Source organism: Miscanthus floridulus, chromosome 7 (genome assembly GCF_019320115.1).
Source record: "Miscanthus floridulus cultivar M001 chromosome 7, ASM1932011v1, whole genome shotgun sequence".
Taxonomy (NCBI): Eukaryota; Viridiplantae; Streptophyta; class Magnoliopsida; order Poales; family Poaceae; genus Miscanthus; species Miscanthus floridulus.
The window spans coordinates 156,850-177,210 of record NC_089586.1 but is presented as its reverse complement, the minus strand read 5'-3'; the positions used below and the strand labels follow the sequence as shown (position 1 = coordinate 177,210).

The 20,361-nt window shown below is 45.0% G+C and overlaps 2 protein-coding genes and 1 pseudogene across 5 annotated transcripts; all 3 read left to right on the top strand.

Annotated features, from left to right (window-relative positions):
• Positions 1-202: 202 nt before the first annotated feature.
• Positions 203-2,929, top strand: LOC136462293 (uncharacterized). Of its 3 annotated transcripts, none has more exons than XR_010760694.1 (5): positions 203-571; positions 742-907; positions 1,080-1,205; positions 1,314-1,395; positions 2,690-2,929. XR_010760694.1 is itself a non-coding variant. In XM_066461400.1 (5 exons), the coding sequence occupies exons 1-4, from the start codon at positions 495-497 to the stop codon at positions 1,349-1,351; spliced, it is 306 nt and encodes a 101-aa protein (XP_066317497.1). In that variant the 5' UTR covers positions 203-494; the 3' UTR covers positions 1,352-1,395; positions 2,690-2,929. The 3 variants fall into 3 exon arrangements, 1 of the variants encoding a protein (XP_066317497.1); XM_066461400.1 differs by having other exon boundaries at positions 742-806; XR_010760693.1 differs by lacking the exon at positions 1,080-1,205 and having other exon boundaries at positions 742-806.
• A 2,262-nt stretch (positions 2,930-5,191) lies between these two features.
• Positions 5,192-6,708, top strand: LOC136462269 (acetylajmalan esterase-like; annotated as a pseudogene).
• A 3,435-nt stretch (positions 6,709-10,143) lies between these two features.
• Positions 10,144-16,520, top strand: LOC136462292 (4-hydroxy-3-methylbut-2-en-1-yl diphosphate synthase (ferredoxin), chloroplastic-like). Of its 2 annotated transcripts, XM_066461399.1 has the most exons (20): positions 10,144-10,256; positions 10,909-11,178; positions 11,309-11,466; positions 11,609-11,715; positions 11,790-11,890; positions 11,969-12,045; positions 12,133-12,252; positions 12,328-12,558; positions 12,981-13,097; positions 13,216-13,290; positions 13,375-13,452; positions 13,698-13,757; positions 13,842-13,904; positions 14,004-14,148; positions 14,579-14,720; positions 14,864-14,941; positions 15,024-15,183; positions 15,392-15,490; positions 15,622-15,726; positions 16,249-16,520. In XM_066461399.1, the coding sequence occupies exons 2-20, from the start codon at positions 10,956-10,958 to the stop codon at positions 16,348-16,350; spliced, it is 2,241 nt and encodes a 746-aa protein (XP_066317496.1). In that variant the 5' UTR covers positions 10,144-10,256; positions 10,909-10,955; the 3' UTR covers positions 16,351-16,520. The 2 variants fall into 2 exon arrangements, with proteins under 2 accessions (XP_066317496.1, XP_066317495.1); XM_066461398.1 differs by lacking the exon at positions 10,144-10,256 and having other exon boundaries at positions 10,837-11,178.
• The last annotated feature ends 3,841 nt before the right edge of the window (positions 16,521-20,361 follow it).

Here is a 20,361-nt window from a genome sequence, read left to right as displayed (position 1 = left end):
TTTTCGTCTTTTCACACCTGTAGTTTGACGGCGTTAGAGCCTGAACTGACGGAAGTGGCATGGAGGACCCGAAAAAGTTGAAGTAGTGGCGCTGAAGACCGCTGAATTTTTCTAGGGGCACAGAGAGGATTATGATCTTTTATAAGGGCACACAGGTAAAAGTCTCTACCTCTAACCCGCGCCCCACCGATGGGAAAAAAAATGCCCGGCCCCGACACGACCGCTCGCCCCGGTGGCCACGACGCCGCCGGCGGCGGCGGCCCCGCTCTCCACCCCGCCCTTCTCTCTGCTCCGCTTCCACTACCCGTCAACTCATCCATGTACGGCATCCAGGCGATCCAGGTGAGGGGTGGAGGCAGCTGCTCCGCCCTCGCCGGCTCCGATTCGCGACGCGGTCCGCCTTTCGCAGCGCCGCGCGCTCCACCCCTCCCTCTTCCCGGCTCTGCTGGCCCGACGCTGTGGCGCGCTGCCACGCTAGCCTCGGCGCGGGCAAAATGGAGCAGCCCGGGCAAATGCTAGCGTCGCAGCCGGGCGTCGGCACGCGCGAGGCCTCCAGCGCGACCAGATCCAGGTACTGCTGTCTCTCCCTTGCTCGCACCTCTGTGTCCGTGTCGTCGGGTCACCGTCACCAACGCCGCCTTCATCGCAGCATGCCAAAGGATGATGCCCGTTCTCTCTCTCTTTTTTTGGCTTCCCTTTGCCAGTTTCCTCACCCTTCGTTGTCCATCTTTATTGACGCAGGATGATTGCGTCCTCACAAAAAGGGTCGGAGACGTCACCCAGGCCTCAGCAGCGGAGGCGACCATGTTGGCCCCTTCTCTCTTTTCCTCCCTCTGAATGATAAGCTGATGGCTAAAGATTCATTCATGTTGCATTTTTTTGGCTCATCTGTTACCTTTGCCCCCCTGTTAGTTCCTGAATCCTAATGTGCACACTTCTTTATATGTTCTGGACAACAATTGAACATAATATTTTAAATTCCGTCTATTATTACTATTTATTTGGAACTATGTCTTTGTGGTTATCTATCATAGGCAGAAAGATTTTATCTATATTTATTTCTTATTTTTTACGGCTAGGTCTTCAGTGGTTATCTATCATAGGCAGAATGATCTACTTGATTTGCACTGGAGCATTACTTTGTTCTCTCACTCACTGCTTCCAGGCTTGCATATGTTACTCCTTCCAATCATTGGGTGCCTACTGTACGTTACTTGCGCAGCTGAACTTTCAGTGCCTCAGTGTGCAATTAGCCCTTACATATTTTTCGTGGTTTCCTTATTGATTTGCTTGGTATGTATTTCATTTTTCAGGCTGCCAAATTAATTTGGGAATGCATAACAGGATGTGATGCTCTACCGAATGGATCCATTGAGAAGCTCAATAAACTGAGTGGTAATGATTCATGATGCTTCAATCGATGTACTATTGCAACTGCTTCCAACTTGGGTTATTCCACGCTAATCACAGTTCACATGCTTCGTCATGTTCATGGGTTCACCGTTTTTCCATACAGATTAGAGTTAAGCAATTTTTTATTTCCCTAGGTTTATTCAACCCGCTCCATGTTTGTGTTAACAAGCAGGCACTATTCAGGAAATCCTTAATACGAAACGACGTATAGCCGTACTTAACAATGTTTCGATGCATTTTTCAGTTTTTGTTTCATCAATGGACTACCAAACAAATCAGGATATTAACCGTTATACATGTATTTGTTCTTAGAATGTGTTCCTGTCCTTAGAATGTGTCCCATATTATGTTTTCATCAGGCTGGGAATTCTACAATCATGGCACTCTTTTCCCTTTGTTTATCTTTGCTTCGCATAGACAGATTATTTTCTAAAGTAGCGAGTTTCTGTAACCCACTGTGCAAGACAAAATTATTTGAATGGTCACATCTTAGTTGTATCTGCACTGTTACAATGACAGTTTGCTTAGTTGACTACATGTTTGCTCCCAAATCATTACTTTTCCATGCATGATGCATCATACATTTAATTCTTTATTTAACTCACTGTATCTGTTCAACACTGATAGTTGTGCATTGATGGTGTCTGTCTATGCTGTCACAATTTTGGTACTCATCGGCAAACCAAATGGTTTGGGTTTGTGATGTACGCACCAGCAGCGGTGAACTGTCAGCAAGTGATACCTCAGCCTTGCCACCTTCTCATTCACGAAGCTCTATATTTCAGAATCTCGCCTCCCATCGCACCGACCTGTTACGCACCGGCTTATATTGCCTCCAGGCTCCAGTTGATTCTTTCATTACTTTTCCTCTCCAATGCAGACTCTTGGTGCATTGATGGTGCGGCGAATTTTTCTGCCTATAGCATCACCGTTTACATACTCATCTGTCAACCTAGATTTTAAAGCATTACCAATTCTTTAGATTTGAGATACGACAAACTTAACTCTGCTGTGATGGGTGTACTTACTTGGTGAAACACACAAAGATTGCATGTTTGTTAATATAAGTATAAACGAGTACCTCATTGGTTACCTACGTGCACAATGAAGGTTTGCTGTACCATAGCAGGCCATTAAAAAAAGCAATGACATGCATAAGCATTCCATGTTGTAGCCCACTTTTCATATCCTCAGTTGTTTTTTTCTCTATTCGTCCATTTCCGCTCACCAAAACTATGCCGCCAGATTGATCATTTCTGTTATCTCTTTATGACAGATTTGTCACGATTAAGAACTGCTGCTCAAAGACGGAACAGACGAAAGGCTGTCCTAGCTTTTCGAACAAATACTCATGGAAACATAGGAGATAGTTGGAACTATTTTTGGTATTTTTCCCATCTTATATGTGTAGCCTACAATTGTCTAACTGAAGTAGTTTGTTTTCGTACCCAATAGCTCTCACAGATCGTAAGTTGTTCCTGTCAGTGTTTTCCCTGCTTCTGGCATCTTTGTTAACTTTAATAATATTATTATGCTTTACAAAATCTCCTACTGCCCACTTGCTGCTTACCTCTGTGCTTTATGGAGACCTGCACAGATATTTATCTGGCCCATTTGTTACTCAGTGCTTATTCTTCATTGTGCTTTTTGCGTTGTTTGCGAAATCTACAGCAGTTTCCTATGTTACCGGTACCTTCTCATGCTCCATTTTTTTTGCTTGCTAGCCCGCGCAGCTGCGCGGGGGTTCCTGCTAATTAAATATATTTTCATAGTACTCTTATTCGGAGTGTTAATAATATTTTTTATAAATTTTGTTAAACTTAAGAAAGCTTGACATGCACGTAAATCTAGATGATATTTTTGAGAAGGGACGAAGAGAGTATAAAGCAACATCATAGTTCACATCAAATGAAAAGAGATACAAGACGGCAAAGGAACACGCAGTCGCAGCGTGCTTCGTTCAAAGGATCATTTTAGAGCAGGCCCAACGTGGTTCATAAAAGCTGTGGTTTCAAGCAAAAAAACTGATCACCACGTAGGTACGTAGGCTTGAGGCATCATCCAACGCAGGCAGTCGTCCGAAGGACAATTTTACTGGGCAAGGATGGGCGACACCTGCAGGCTTCGTTCGTCCGTGCTTGACTTGTTGCACCGAGGGCGAGGCCGGCATGTCCAAATTTACGGCTGTGGCCCTTGCAAGTCTTGATTCTCCGGTCTCTCCCCACCGCCACCCGCCACTCGGCGCCACCACTACGAGGCCCGGCCGGCGTGCCACCGGTGTGTCGCCGCCTGCATGCGCCACGAGGTCGCGGTGTTCCACTCGCCAACTCCCGCCCAGCATATCGACAACCCGAGTATCCCAAGATTGACGCGACGCGCGACCGGCAATCAGGGCTCGTTTGGATAGGGGCATCCCCGCGGGTATCCCGGTCTGATCCGCGGGTGGAGAGAAGCCCGTGGCGCTGCTCCGTTTCAGTATGTTTTGAGTGCAATTACCAATTTCACATATGATATTTGACAAGTAGTTACCAATTTTATAGCAAGCTTGATAGATACTAGTAACCATAATAATTACATGTATCGACATCGATTTAATTAGTATTATACTGTCCACTCCGAGGATCGAAATTTTATTCGGAGGTGTTCATGTGTGGAGACATGTTTTAGTTCCGGTGAATATCTTGTGACAGTTCGAGTGCAAAAATATGTCCGTCATAAGACAAAAGTTTGCTGGTTCTTTGCCTAGAAGCTGGAGGCATGTAGCTCAAACCTCAAAATGAAAAGCATCTTTAACGGTTTCCCCCCCGAGAAACTGGAACGGTAACCATAGCTGAAAGTCTAAAATTGGGGTGCAAGTGCAATGCGGAACTGATCAACTTTTGCGTCTAAAGACATTCGGTTCAAATTTACCGGCCCATCTTTATGGATAATATAATTTGTTCTTGTGATAGAGCACTACACTTGTGTGATAATCAATACAACAATCTTGACAGAGACACAGTCGAGCTTATTAGTTAATAATTTTGGTCTTTTTGGTTTGATAGTCTGTTGCTGGCTATGATCTTGTGCGGAGTGTATTATTCTTATTAACATAGTATTTGCAGTTCCTATATTTACCTCTGTGATGACTAATGACAACGTTCGTTGATGCAGGTTTGAGTGTCCACGACATTTGAAGAGGCACCACATGAAGTATCAAAGTTACTGAACATATCAGTAACAGATTTATAGATTTTAGTTATACGAGAAATTTCCAATTTGTTGCATTTCATGATGCCGCTTTTATGTTTATTTCTTGTCTATGTAGCTACATGTCTGTCTTCCGTAATCTTGAAAGCCTATGCAAATGAAGGTAATTATGTATCAGTACTAAATTCTAAATTTATCTGTGTTGCAAGTTTTAGCATAAGAAAACATCATTTCTAACTTCTCTGTGTTTTTCTGATTATTTTGTATAATTTTGGTCGCTCGGGATTTGTATCCCTGTGTCTCCCAAACGGCACCCGGTAATTTTACCCCGATGGGAATTCATTCTCCTGAGGAGGACGGGGGTGGCAAGTTCAGTGGAGCATCCCCTTTGGGCTTAAACCCACGTGTGTTTTTTTTGACCCAGCACCCAAAGGAGCCCTCAAGGAATTAATGGTACGTCCATGGAGTCGCATTTAAAGCGTGCAGTGCATCGCAAAAATGCAGACGAACGAACTAGCGTGCAGTGCATCGCATTACAGTCGCACTCTTCGAACGACTGGTCCGGGCTCCGATCCGGCGCAACCAAACGATGCCGGCCGGACTCTTGCCATTCTTGGTACCTTGACCACCTCCTGATCTCGAGAATTCGGGGGGGGGGGGGGGGGGGGGGGGGGGGGGGGGGGGCAGGGGAAACAAAAGGTAAACGGGATTTTGGGCGAGATGTTAAGCTAGAGGGAAAAAAAGGTAAATGGAAAAAGGGCGACTTGTTGCACGGCCCGACCGGCCGCTGCTCCAACGGATACCTCATGATCGATTTCCTCGGTACGCCGCCGGTTTGGTTTGGTCTTTTTTTTTGTTGCTGTTGCATGACACTATCGTGATTTCAATTGGATCGTATGTGCAGCGAAATATCTTGGGCTTCCTCTCCTCAACCCGTACCTCGACAAGGCGGCGGACTTCACGCACGGCGTGAACTTCGCGGTCGCCGGAGCCACCGCCCTCGACACGACGACGCTCGCCGAGAGAGGGGTCACCTTCTCCCTCACCAACAGCTCCCTCGACGTCCAGCTCCAGTGGTTCAAGGACTTCATGGCCTCCGCCACGAACTCTAGTCAAGGCACGTCATTGATCAGCTCTTTATATTAATAACAGTAAAATAAGCTGTTGTGTTGTAGTAACGGTTTGCATGCGTCACATCACATCCCTCAACAATTCCTGTGATCCGATCCATGCATATAGCATAGATCCGAAGGAAGCCAGCGAGCTCACTGGTGATGCTGGAGATCGGTGGCAACGATTTCCTTCCTCCCGCAACAGACCCGGCCAAGTGACGGCGGATATGGCCTCGGCAACGTCACCCGTATAGTGGAAACTCTACAACAGGCCGGGGCGCTTGTGCCTCCAGTCGTGCAATCCATTTCGAACGCAGCGAAGGTACGTACGCATCTCAATTCCATCATCCATGACAAAACTAAACTTGATGCATCCGTAAGTTCCAAAATTTCGAGCATTTTTCACCAATTCTCGTGTCGCAAACTCCCAACAATCACCTCACCTCAGGAGTTGCTGGAGATGGGCGCGGTCCGGGTGGTGATCGCCGGCAACTTCCCGATCGGGTGCGTGCCGGTCTACCTCGGCGGGGCGAACGTGACAGAGCCGGCCGCGTACGACGCGGGTGGCTGCCTGGCCGTCCTCAACGCGTTCGCGGAGCTGTACAACGCGCGGCTGCGGGGCGCCGTCGCGGGCCTGCAGCGGGCGCACCCGCGCGCCGTGGTCGCGTACGCGGACTACTTCGCAGCGTACGCCAGGGTGCTCCGCGAGGCTCGCGCGCGCGGGTTCGACCCGGCGAGGACGCGCACGGCGTGCTGCGGGGCCGGGGAAGAAGCCGCGGCGTACGGCTTCGACGAGAGCAGGTTCTGCGGGGCGCCCGGGACGGCCGTGTGCGCGGACCGGGACCGGTACGTGAGCTGGGACGGCGTGCACCCGACGCAGCACGCGTACGGGGCGATGACCGATCTGCACTACCGCGGGGGGCTCGCGTACCCGCCGCCGATCAAGTGGCCGGCGGGGCAGACGACGCCGGGGACGAAAGCGCACTTGAATTGATAGCATGCGTGTGTGTGTGTTTTTCTTCGGTAGTGTATCCGTGTTTGGTGCAAATGTTATGCTGGTGTCATCAATCAATACAATACAGTTACAGGTTCCGGGACCGGAATCGTCTCTCGTTCTGCTTTGTCGCATTTCAAACTTCGAAGGGATTTGGTTAGGGCTCGTGTGGAAGGTTTTGCCTGAGCAGCAGGGTGCCAGAGAGTGGTTGTTTGGTTCGAGACTTCGAGTCCTCGCCTCGGAACTCCGCTAGGCAGCCGTATCGGACTCCGTATTGAACATCTTGGCATGTTCGTTTTTTTTATAACCTATTTTTTTCAGCTTGTTTTTTTTAGTCAGAACAATGTTTTTCTCTTAGAACAAATCAGCTGGAACAATGTTTCAGCTTGTTTTTTAGCGAAACGAACAGAACCAGTTGATGATTTGGTAAGATCCTCTTCCTTTTCCTACCTTTTTCTCATCTTCTATTATTCCCATGTTTTCTGTAGTTTTTTTTTTCACTTTTCCTATATGTCGATCAGTCGCCCATAATTCTTGATCAATTCAGGGCACGTCCAATGGAGACTAACACTCTTAATGATTCTAGTACAAATAAAATGATCCACGTAGACTAAGAAATGTTGAGACTACTATTCACACAATGCAAACTACCACTACTTGTCATTTGTACAGAAACTTTTTCTTTTCATTATGCCTCACCTTTATTTCCTCTCTCTTCTTTTTTAGTATGGACCACCTTCTCTCTCCAAGTATATGTAGCATCTGTAAACCACTATGACAATTATAGAGCATTTACTTTTTTATCCGATTCTACATGGCACCTAGGGCTACTAGTAAAGTAGCAGCGTTGCGAAAGGCCACAAGCGACGTTTGGTCCTTCGATATCTCTGGAAGATCTGTGCATGCATACAAAAACAAGTGCAAACAGATTTGGACAGTTGGAAGCAGATCCACTTTTTAAGAAGACACTAGCGTCCGGACGTCCGGACACAGCTCCCAGTCCTAGGCAACTAATCGTGGCCTAGTTCCTAGTCCCAAGCCCACCAACGAGAGCATCCCATCCCAGCATCAACATGTATAACAAAAAAAGTAAAACCGAAGCGCTATCTGCCCGCGTAACAGAATGAGAGAGTGTAAGCTCGCTCCGCGCCGCCATCCCCCGGCACGCCCCCTCCGCCGGCCCTCGCCGCGCCCCCTCCGCAGTCTGAGAAGGATGCAAGGCAGCAAAAGACGAGGAGAAGCCACCAAGGCGAGGTAGCAGAAGACGAGGAGAGAGATGCAACGATCTACTTTTGAAATATTCAGATACAATACTTACAACATGCAAAATAAGACAAATGAAATACTTGAAACATATGTCTGAAACACGTGCAAAAACATGTGAAAACACTTGAAAACCATTGCAAACATTCACAATATCCAGATAAAACATTTGTAACATACGTGTGAAACATATGCAACATCCAGATAAACAAACTTGCAACATACGTCTGAAACAGATGAAACATTGGGAACAAACACTTGCAACATACTGTATAAACTATTGCAACATACGCAACATCTCGATCTACTTTTACAACATCTGTATGAAACACTTGCAACATACCTTTGCAAAATACGTATGAAACACGCTATTTCACAGGGTCATCTTGACAAAACAAATAATTGTAGGTATGTTTTTCAATTCATGGCTGCACCCTATTTTCAGAAAGAACTCTCAAGGCAATATGTAATTTCATCTAGAAGCGGATAACAGATAGCAACATCTGCTAATTCACAGGCAAAGCGTCACACAGCCCACTATCATCCACCTATGCCAGAAGCCAAGACGTGGTAAAGAGTCCAGCCAGAACTGGTACCCTGCAGCTCCTGAAAGCCAAAACCCAAAATGAATATTAGCAAATCGAACCCATACTGAATACATCCAATGAAGCTGCAGCTTCAACTGACGGGTACAACTATTTTGGTGATTACAACTAGTTAGCCTATTGCATTGCAGGAATCTACAAGTACAAAATACTGTAAATCGGCCTTACTTATGAGGAAAGATAGAATTTTTTTTTCTCAATCCAACTGCACAGGTAAAGGCATCGGAGGGTACTAATGGTGGTAGGAAGACGAGAGCTAGTCAGATAAGTGCTGAGTGCGTCTCTGGTCTATCTTCTCATTGCTCTAAAGTTTCAACTATCCACTAAATGACCTTTATCAAGTGTCTGGACTCTGGAGTCACATTAGTAGTTGAAATAAAGTAACTGCTCTAGCCTAATGAAGTATCTGCTCCAACCTGACCCAATTTCATCGGGGTAGCCTTTCAGTCTGCGCGTTTGTTTCATATCTAAGCGCAGCTAGCCTAACAAACACTTGATCGTTGCAGCATGGGCACCTAATTTTTCCCGATTGGGAAAAAATCTAATCCGATTCTGTTCTTCGACTGGAAAAATCTACCCAGCAAGTCACCGGATGGAACAAACGAATCACATTGGCTGCAATAAGAATCAGACAAGGAATGAACGAATGGAAATTAAGAAGGAAAGTCTGCTAAGGAGCGAGACACGTGTGGATGAAGGAAGAACGTGTACCTGTTCCAGCGAGCCCCACAGGTCGACGGCCCGGAATTAGGACCTGCGACGGTGCCGCTGCTAGACGGAGAGGTAGAATGGCTAACCTGCTCATCTGAAGCTAAGCGGATCTAGGGCAAAACGGCTGTAAAGGGAAGCGCTCGAATGACATGGAAGTGAGTGAGAGATGAGAGGTCTCATCATCGGGACTCACCTGCGGTAGCCGTACGGATGGAGGGAAGGGGCCACCGGCGTCGTAGCTTGGCTGGCTAGGAAGGCCGTGGCAGTGGACGAGCAGCGGCGGGCGCCAGGACCCAAGTGCGAGAATCCGAGGGGCGACGGCCGAATTGCGTGGCCGCGAAGGGCGAACTGGATCGGGAGAGCAGGGAGCGGGCGGTGGCGTTGCGGCGACGACCGAGGAGAGCGGTGGGTCGGGAGAGCAGGGAGTGGGCGACGACGCTTTTCTCGGGCGCAATGAGCGGGGTTTTGATTTTGACGGGAGGGAGGGCCGTGGCGTGGGGTAGAAGAAATCGTCGGAGGGCCAGAGAGTTGCGGTAACTTTCGTCCTGCCGGTAGACCTGGACATTTGACTATAGATTAAAAAAAAAACTAAGACAAAAACTAAAATAATGTTTATTTTCAGAGACTAAAAAGGAGAGAAACTACGAGTGAGCTCCCCGCTGATCAGATACGGATGGATATCACCGATATTACATTTGTTTTCATATTTTTGTCCGAATTCGAATTTGAATATGAATAGTGTCAACTACATCTGCATCGGATAGGATACGATTAGATATTGATATTATAAATATACGATTTGAGTATTTAGATACGAATACAGTATCAGATGTTGGATATCCGAACCCCCACCACCCCAACCCCCCCGCTGCTTGGAAAAAAAGAGATAGAGAACTCTCGCTCGCGCGCTCCGTTCGGTAACCGAAAGGGAGGAGCGCGGGCGAGGTGTCGCCCACACGGAGCTGCGAGGTGAGGATTTCTTGCTTGCTGCCTGCCTCCGATGTCCGATCACGTTCGTCGTGCTGTGTGGCTGGGGCGGGATTCGTGCTCGGTTTAGCTGGATTATTCTCCCGTTCAGCCTGGGCAGGTTGCTGAACGTCTGAACCTGTGGTGGAGGCTTCACTAGCTGGTTCTGTGGATGCTTGTTTGGATTTGGTTTGGAGAATTTGTGTTGTGTGGATGGGAGGATTTGTCACAGTCGGTCTGTCAGGCTGCAGCCCATCGATTTCAGTAGAATTCTCTTTTGGGTTAGGATGGTATTGAGCCGGGCATTTCTCTGTTCGTTTGCCAATAAGAATCTAAGCCGTTTTCGTCTTTGGATTTACTTTCCCCCTCCTTGTTTCCTTCACCCCGGGAACGGCGGTTGATTCGAGTTTGTTGAATTTTTTATGCGGTTTATTATGCAAAACTTGTTGTCAGTTTCGCTGCACGAATTATGTTGTCAATTTAGTTACACGAATTGTTAATTGCTCTGGTTTAGTAGCACACACCATATCTTTGTCCTGTTCTCGCTCCTCCAGCGATAGGGTATATTCCACTTGTGCCGATTAAAGGCCACCAGGATCAGCAGCCACTGCTCACCTCACCTCACCAGTCACCACTTGCGTTGGTTGCTTTGCAGGTGTTTGTAGGATCGCGTAGGTGAGTTCCTGCTGCTTGGAGACAGCCATGGCCACTGGCGTGGCTCCAGCTCCTCTCCCACACGTCAGAGTGCGCGATGGTGGCATCGGGTTCACCAGGAGCGTCGACTTTGCGAAGGTCTTGTCTACTCCCAGTGCCGGCACGATGAGTGCAAGCTCCTCCAGAGTCAGGGCACTCGTGGCGAAGAGCTCAAGTACTGGTTCGGAGACCATGGAGCTCGAGCCATCTTCAGAAGGAAGCCCACTTTTAGGTATTTGCTCTTGTGTCCTTGCACGTATATTTTGTAGCTGTGTATTTTTCAACTCAAGGGATCTGTCCCAGATTTAAAATCTATGCACTCTTTTCCTAACTGAATGAACTGTCCTCCCTGCGTCCTTCAGTACCCAAGCAAAAGTACTGTGGATCAATACACCAGACAAGGAGGAGGAAAACTCGAACTGTGATGGTGGGGAATGTGCCACTTGGCAGTGATCATCCCATAAGGATTCAAACCATGACGACTTCAGATACCAAGGATGTTGCAAAAACAGTAGAGGAGGTGCATCCCATCTGAAATTCATGTTGATTATTCTTAGTATTCTCTACAGAGTTTGAATGCGGGAGATTTTACTCAGCCTTTTTCAGATGATTTGTATTTTGTGTACATTTAGCTAATGAACATATCACTTCCACCATTTCAGGTGATGAGGATAGCAAATAAAGGAGCTGATATTGTTAGAATAACCGTCCAGGGTAGGAAGGAAGCTGATGCCTGCTTTGAGATCAAGAACACTCTGGTTCAGAAGAAGTAAGGTGTCATTTTCTTCACATTCACTGAGTTCACATGTATGCGTCCTCACCCTTTTCATTGTGTTTGTATAGTTACAACATTCCACTAGTGGCCGATATTCATTTTGCTCCTACAGTGGCTCTAAGGGTGGCAGAATGCTTTGACAAAATTCGTGTGAACCCAGGAAATTTTGGTGAGTGAAATCTTGACATCCCTCATTTTAGTCTGTCATGTTTTTATTACTGTAAAATGCTGAGAACTGTACTGGCAGCTGATCGTCGTGCTCAATTCGAAAAGCTGGAATATACTGACGACGACTACCAAAAAGAGCTCGAGCATATTGAGAAGGTTGAAAAATTGTGATTATTAGTCTTGTTTCAATCAATGTGAACATATGGCATGTTATCTTACAGAGCGATATTAATTTTGTCTCAGGTGTTTTCTCCATTAGTTGAGAAATGCAAGCAGTATGGAAGAGCAATGCGTATAGGAACAAATCATGGTAGTCTTTCTGACCGCATAATGAGCTACTATGGTGATTCTCCACGGGGAATGGTGATTATCTCATTTCCGAGGAAATATTTAAATAGTAGTACATAAAAGTTTGACATCTTCTCTGCAATGTTGCAGGTTGAGTCTGCTTTGGAATTTGCTAGGATATGTCGGAAGTTGGACTTCCACAACTTTGTATTTTCGATGAAAGCTAGTAACCCTGTTGTCATGGTCCAAGCATATCGCCTGCTTGTGGCTGAAATGTATAACCTAGGATGGGATTATCCCTTGCATTTGGGTGTTACAGAAGCTGGAGAGGGTGAAGATGGAAGGATGAAGTCTGCTATTGGCATTGGGACACTGCTAATGGTAATTGCTTCACTACTTATTTATGTTGTATGAAATTAAATCTCTTTCAAATGGTTAATCTGGAAACGACGTAAACGACATGGAAACGATAGCCTCTTCTCAGGAGGAAGAATACTTTTGGAGCTTATAGCTGGAAGCTTTGAGGATGAATATTTTTAAAATAAATTTTGCCATTCAGTTCCATAGCATGATATGTTATGATTCCATATTAACAAAAACCCTACAATCAAACTGCTGAGTGGAAAGAATTTATGTTTAAGATTATTAAACTTTGTTTTGTGGATTAACTGATTGGGACATTTGCCATGCTATGACACATAATAAAGTGCAAGACTAGCAGTTTCCTGTAAATCAATTGAATTATGGAAACTGGCAAGTTCTACGAAAAACATGGACACTATCTTCTGTGTCTTCTATTACAGGATGGCTTGGGTGATACAATCCGTGTCTCCCTCACAGAACCACCAGAAGAAGAGATTGATCCTTGCCAAAGGTTGGCAAATCTTGGGGCACAGGCTGCAAACCTTCAAATTGGGGTGGTAATGGACTTTCACTTTCCATACTTTCCAGTCACCATATAGTAAATACAAGTCCTTACTATTTGTGTTTTCCCTTAAGCAGTATTTAATTCTCTTGGATTTTGTATTGTTTTATCAGGCCCCATTTGAAGAAAAGCATAGGCGTTATTTTGATTTCCAGCGTAGGAGTGGTCAATTGCCTTTGCAGAAGGAGGTTTGTTAAAAAATAATTCCACATCATGATCATAAAAACTACTAATGCTAGATTTCTTATCAGTTGCTCATGCTCTTATGACAGGGTGAGAAAGTTGACTACAGAAATGTCCTGCATCGTGATGGTTCTGTACTGATGTCAGTTTCCCTGGATCAATTAAAGGTAATCTGCACCTTTTGTACTCTTTTTTGTTAAATTCTGGAATACACACTAAAAGGGATTTCAGCATTTTTTTTTTTATTATTTAGGATCCACACCTAGTAGTTGTTAAGTAGTACCATTGTTGTTTTCCATGCATTTTTCTATTGAAAATTGGTTGTTACTCCACGTTGCAGTGACTACTCTTTATTGATTAGCCATCTGAATAAATGTGCTCTGTAGTGATGAATGCTCCCTTTATTTGCCAGGCTCCTGAGCTCCTTTATAGGTCTCTTGCAGCAAAGCTTGTGGTTGGCATGCCTTTCAAGGTCTGTTCTATGGTTTTTATGTGCTAGTACACGACTGTTTTTAGATAGATTTTAGTTGAAGATTATTTCTCCTGTGGCTATCAGGATCTGGCTACTGTAGACTCCATTCTTTTGAGGGAGCTCCCTCCTGTAGAAGATGCTGAAGCTGTGAGTTACAGCTACATTTCTATCCCTCTCTCAAGTGCATATGTTGATCGTTTTATTCCCTTTTTTAGTGCTCTGCTCTAATTTTGTGAATGTGTACAGAGGCTTGCACTCAAAAGATTAGTTGACATCAGCATGGGTGTGCTGACCCCCTTATCCGAGCAGTTGACAAAGCCACTCCCACATGCCATTGTACTTGTCAACCTCGACGAATTGTCAAGTGGTGCACACAAACTTTTGCCAGAAGGTAGTTATTTGAATTAGACCATGACATTATTGTTTCTTTGCTAATAGTTTAAGGACAAATATTTCACTGAGAAGATAGAATAATAGAAAATGGACTTTCTAGTTCAGATTAGAAGAGAAGGTACTCCCTCCGTTCCAATATGAAGATTGTTTCTAGTTCGTCCTACGTCAAACTTTCTAACTTTGACAAAGTCCATAGAAAAATGCACCAAACATCTACAACATCTAGTTAGTTTCATTAAATCCACCATGAAATATATCTTGATAATTCAGTTTGGTATTATAGATGTTAATATATTTTTCTTATAAACTTGGTCAAAGGTACATGATTTTTTACTAAGATAAAACTAAAACGACCTACATTTTCAAATGAAGAGAGTATGTTGTTTTGCCTAATCTCATAAATTTGTCCTTTTTTATGGTTTGTATAGGCACTAGAGTAGCTGTCACTCTTCGTGGTGATGAATCAAACGAGCAGCTAGATATTCTTAAGGACGTTGATGATATAACAATGTTATTACATAATGTTCCATATGGTGAGGAGAACACAGGCAGGGTGCATGCTGCTAGGAGGTAAGAAAACACAGTGGTCGATTAAGATGTGCTATTAAACGAGAGATTTTTAGGATTTATTTATCCATCATGCTCAACAGCACTATCAGTTTTTTTTTGTCCTTTGAGGTTTAAAATATTTAATATTTTTTTATGTCTTGCAGGTTATTTGAGTACTTACAGGCCAATGGCTTGAACTTCCCTGTAATTCATCACATAAATTTCCCTAAAGACATTGACAGGTGACTGTCAATATTCCTATTTTGTTCCCCTTGGAATTGTGAGTCATGGCTTTCTTGTTTATTCTAATCTAACTATATGCAGAGATGGTCTTGTCATTGGTGCTGGGGCCAACGATGGTGCTCTGCTAGTCGATGGTCTTGGTGATGGTGTACTTCTTGAAGCTGCTGACCAGGAATTTGAGTTCCTGAGGGACACATCTTTCAACTTGCTCCAGGGTTGCAGGATGCGCAACACAAAAACTGTACGTTCATGTTTTTTTTTTGGGTTTAATGATATGGCTCTCTCTGTCTGTATCCAGTGGACAACATATACCACTACTTGCAGATTTGTAGTAAAAAAAGAAAAAAAAAAGGAAAAGAAACAGGCAAACAAAAAATAACTGTTGATGTTTCTCTCTGAGATGAGAATAAATTTTTTGAAAAGTGATTTTCTGACTGTGAATGCTGTAGGAATATGTGTCTTGTCCTTCGTGTGGCCGAACACTCTTTGACCTTCAGGAAATCAGCGCTGAGATTAGAGAAAAAACCTCTCATCTACCAGGTGTCTCGGTGAGTTTTCTGATTCAAATACATATGGTCTGATCAACTGTATATGATTCTTTCAAAAAGATCAACCGAATTTGAATTTCCTTCTATTCTATCAATTATACTGATCAACCGTATACATATTTGCCTGGCAGATCGCTATCATGGGTTGTATTGTGAATGGGCCAGGAGAGATGGCCGATGCCGATTTCGGGTACGTTGGAGGGGCTCCAGGAAAGATCGACCTTTACGTTGGCAAGGTAACAATTCCATTGCTTGGTTGCCAAAATCATGTATATGAAATGGAAAGTTTTACTATGTTGTTGAGCAGTAGCTGTGCATTCGTATTTGTTTGTTTGCCGGTCTCAGAAACACTTGGGCCAAACAGGTTTGCTACTGGCCAGAGCCGCCTGGTCCAGTTAGCACTTCGAGGGCACGCAAATGCGGCTGTGAGCCCGTGATAGAACAATGCTTTTTTGATCTGCAATTAGGCCTTGTTTAGATTGCAAGTTTTTTCACTCTCTCTCCATCACATTAAATCTTTGGACACATGCATGGAGTATTAAATATAGATAAAAAAAATAACTAATTACACAGTTTGATTGTAAATTACGAGACGAATCTTTTGAGCCTAGTTATGCCATGATTGGACAATAATTGTCAAATACAAACGAAAGTGCTACAATTCCAAATACTGATTTCTAACCCCAAGCCTTACTTGTCCGGATACCCGAAGCTGCTGTTCCCATCCTGCTAAAAACAGTGCATCTTTCTTTCTGCAGACTGTTGTGCAGCGCGGCATTGCTATGGAAGGTGCCACTGACGCCTTGATCCAGCTGATCAAGGACCATGGCCGATGGGTGGATCCACCTGCCGAGGAGTAGGGCTGTAGGCTGTAACCTAGTCTGTAGTCTATATATTTTGTAAAGTGACACGCAAAGCAGTAACTGAGCATACAATGTACATCATCCCTACACATTTTATACATCTATTGAGATTTGAGAAATAAATTAGAAATTTCGGGTGATGGCAAGTCTGCAGCACCCCCGATGAAGCAGATATGATATACATATTAGAAGAATCCTATCATCCATCAGGGTGTAAAAAAAAAAAGATGATGCTTGTATTTCTGCTAATTTCCATTATTGTTTGGTTTGTGAAACCAATTTGCTCTGTCCCTTCTGGTATAGATTTGTTATGTGCTTGTTAAAACCGACTCAGCTGGTTGGTGAGTCAGTTGGCTTAACAAGTGATCATCTGTAAAACTAACACTTTGGTCTGCTTCACTAGTGATATGCTCATCAACCAGAGCCATCAATTGAACGTAAGATATTGCAGAAAACCTAGCTGAATGGGGATGCTCGGCTGCTGTTCTGTTCCCTCGCTACTTCCATAGCATCGGATGGCAACTGTTGCAGTCAGGGCATCAGGCCTAACCGATCTGCAGTGATACGTAACCACAAACCACTCCCTACCTGTTAAACAACGTACCAAGATGAATCAAGCCTCGGTCTCGTGGGGCATTTATATATTTACCATTATTACGGATGACATTTTACACTGTGTCACTGACACATGAGTTATTGACATAGTACTTTTTATACCACTCACGTCATAATGATGGTAAATATGTAAATAACTCCGGTCTCGTGATGGAAGCTCGCTAGCTGTTGTGGTTAGTTGCATGTCAGTGGTCTTTTAGCTAATTAAGATAAGATTGTTGCTGGAGTGTTCAGCGCTGAAACAAATAACTGCCTTGCTCTTAAGGACATTGCCTGACAGAATATTTCTTTCATTTAAGTTACTTGACACTGACAAAATACATGCCATCAGTGCATAACAGTATGACGCCATCTACGCTCTACGATGTACAGCTACCGTGCTCCTGCTTCTGCTCACCGCGCACTACGCGTCGTCAGCCTTGAGAAAGAGCCCGAGCTGCCGCATGATGCTGGGACGGCCATACTCGGCGATGCCGAGACGCTGCAGGTCCCGCGGGTGGATGCTCTCGTCGGGCAGCACCGCCCTCTCCATCTCCAACAGCTCTCGGCGAACCTTCGCCCTGTAGATCAGACCGGCCAGGGAAACAGTCTTGGGCGCGGCGCGATGGACGTCTTGGACCTTCTTTGCTTCACCACTCTGCGCCGCCCCTGATGCCGGCTCCGACGGTGGCTGCGCAGACGTTACAATGATCTGCTCGGGAAGAGCTCCCCGTAGAGCTGGGAAATCGTCGGAGTCGCTTTTGCGATCAGAGTAACTGCCCGTGTCTGGATCACTGCTGCTTCTTGAACTCGGCCTGCTGCCGGTTTGGACGATGGTGGACACGCCGCAGATGCCTTTGCTTTTGCTCTCCTCAGCGAGCTTCTCGTCCTTTTCCTCCGGGAAGACATCCACGACGATGGGGCGTTCCTGGGCGAACTTGTCGAGCTGTGTCTTCAGCTCGAACAGTACAGAGTCTTCCGCAGAGTCAAAGTCAATCTCGATCTCACCACGGGTATCGGCATCGCCGAAGTGCTTCAGCAGGAACTCAAAGATGTGCCCTGACAGTTCCTCAGACAGCGAGGACAGGCGACCAGCAAGCTGACTCCTCTCTTCTGGCGACATCCGCGACGCCCGTACCTGCTTCTGCTTCTGCTCCACCAGAGTTGAAATCTTCCTCCTCTTCACCGAAGGCGCATTGCCTCCACCATCCTCCATCGGCTCCGGTCGCTGTTTGGAAGCCAAGAACCGCTCGGCAGTTGGTGCGCCGTCCTTGCATGCCCCACGCCGGGATATAAGCTCTGCTTTCTTTAGGAGACCGCTCAAGACATCGAGCTCGCACGCCAGGCGCTTATGTAGGAGCTCCCGAGCTGACATCTCGCCTCCGGCGGTTAAGACCTTCGTGTCGGCGGCGGCGGTCTCGACGTTGTTGCGGTTGCAGGTCATCTTGCGCTTCTGGCTGGGCACGTACAACTCGTCGACCCCGGCGTGGCAAACCGACGTGTCTCGTGCGGGAGCGACGACGCGCCGCGGCTTCTTCCCGGACGCGCGCACACTAGCGTCAGAACGGGCAGGCGCGGCGCGACGAGGGACGCCGCCGGCGAAGGGGCGAACGGCAGCGGCAAGGGCGGCCATGATCCGTCGCAATGCAAGCAAACAGTATCAAGAGAAGAAGGCATCAAAGGATGTCCGAGGAAGGGAAGAATCTGCACATAAAAAGGCTGTTTTTGGAAGCTAGCCAAATGTTTTTTTAGAGGAAAAAAACCAGATGTCCGAGGAAGGGAAGAATCTGCACATAAAAAAGGCTGTTTCTGGAAGCTGGGCAAATGGTTTTTTAGAGATAAAAATGTCCTCGAACAGTTCCCATGTTGGTTGCCAAAAACTTGAAAAATCTGCCACCTCATTTTGTTGCATGCGTGACCCATAAAAACACAGGACGCCGGCATGGAACACTCGCGAGTCAAATACGTAAAGAATTGCGTATGTAAATGTCATCATTACCTTATTTCTTTTTGTCGGATACCGATTCGAATTCCCTCGGATACTAAGGCCCCGTTTAGATTCTCCAACTCAAAGTGTCACATCGAATCTTATGGCACATACATAGAGTACTAAATGTAGATGAAAAACAAAACTAATTGTACAGTTAGGTGAGAAATCGCGAGACGAAACTTTCGAACATAATTAGTCCATAATTAGATACTAATTACCAAATACAAACGAAAATGCTACAGTAGCTAAACAGTACCCAAACCCAAAAAATTTTGGGAACTAAACGCGCCCTAACACAGAATGAAGAGTTCGGTAATATTCATTTAATTTGTTACTTATAAATATCTATCAAATAATTTTTATAAACAAATTATATAATAAGATATCAACACATAATAAACATACTAAATTCGATATCTTATTTAATGAGTTTCAAACCTCGTGAAATATACATTGAGAACGGTTGCACGTGGTTCAATGGAAGGGAATAATAAGAGCAAGTATAATAGTAGGCTGTAAATCAATTAAATGCTGAGGTGGAGAAGAGAGGGGAGAAGAGAGAGAAGAACTGGCTGTAAGCTTACAATCGGCTTGGGCACAAGAACTAAGAAAATCTGTGAGAGAGACAAGTGTGCCATGTATTAACTGTAAAGAGCTAACTATTATATGAGTGGGCTAAGAGAAGGCCGCAAAAAACCTTACAGCCAGCAAGTCAGCTGTATTATTAGCCTTACTCTAACCCATCAGCTCAGGATCGGGAGCATTGAGAACCAGCAAATACGGAGCATGTAAGGAGTGATGGCAAATGGATTGGGCACGCCGGAATTTTACGAATGATTTTAGGTTACTATCGGAGCATGCGACTTCTAGTTTGTTTCCAATAGTTTTGGGAATAGATGTTAGATATATTTGGAGATACTAAACATACTTCCTCAATTCTAAATTATAAATTATTTTTAATTTTTCTACATACATAATTTTTTATTATGTATATAGATAGTCTAGGTACCATGTAGTAAAATTAATAATTTTAGAAAGTTAGTACAACTTATAATTTAAAATATAAGAAGTATTACTCCGTATGTTATCATACTGAACAAACACGAGTGTCACTACACTTTGGTCTAAGTGTATCCCTCCACCCACTATAAAAACAGGGGAGAAACATGGCCAAATGCTCCATGACTCCTATCTATGGAGGGGATGAAAATCTGGATGACATCGTCAGTATCCTAGGATGTCAGGTGCAGCCGTTCCCTACCTTGGGCTGCCGTTGAGCATAAAAAAAATCGGCCATTAAAAAAGTTTGCAATGTTCTATGTGTCTCTGAAAAAGTTTAGCGGTCTTCAACGTCACTGTTTCAACTTTTTTATGTCCTCCATGCCACTACCATAAAAAAAAGATATGATTTTTCTAAGATATAT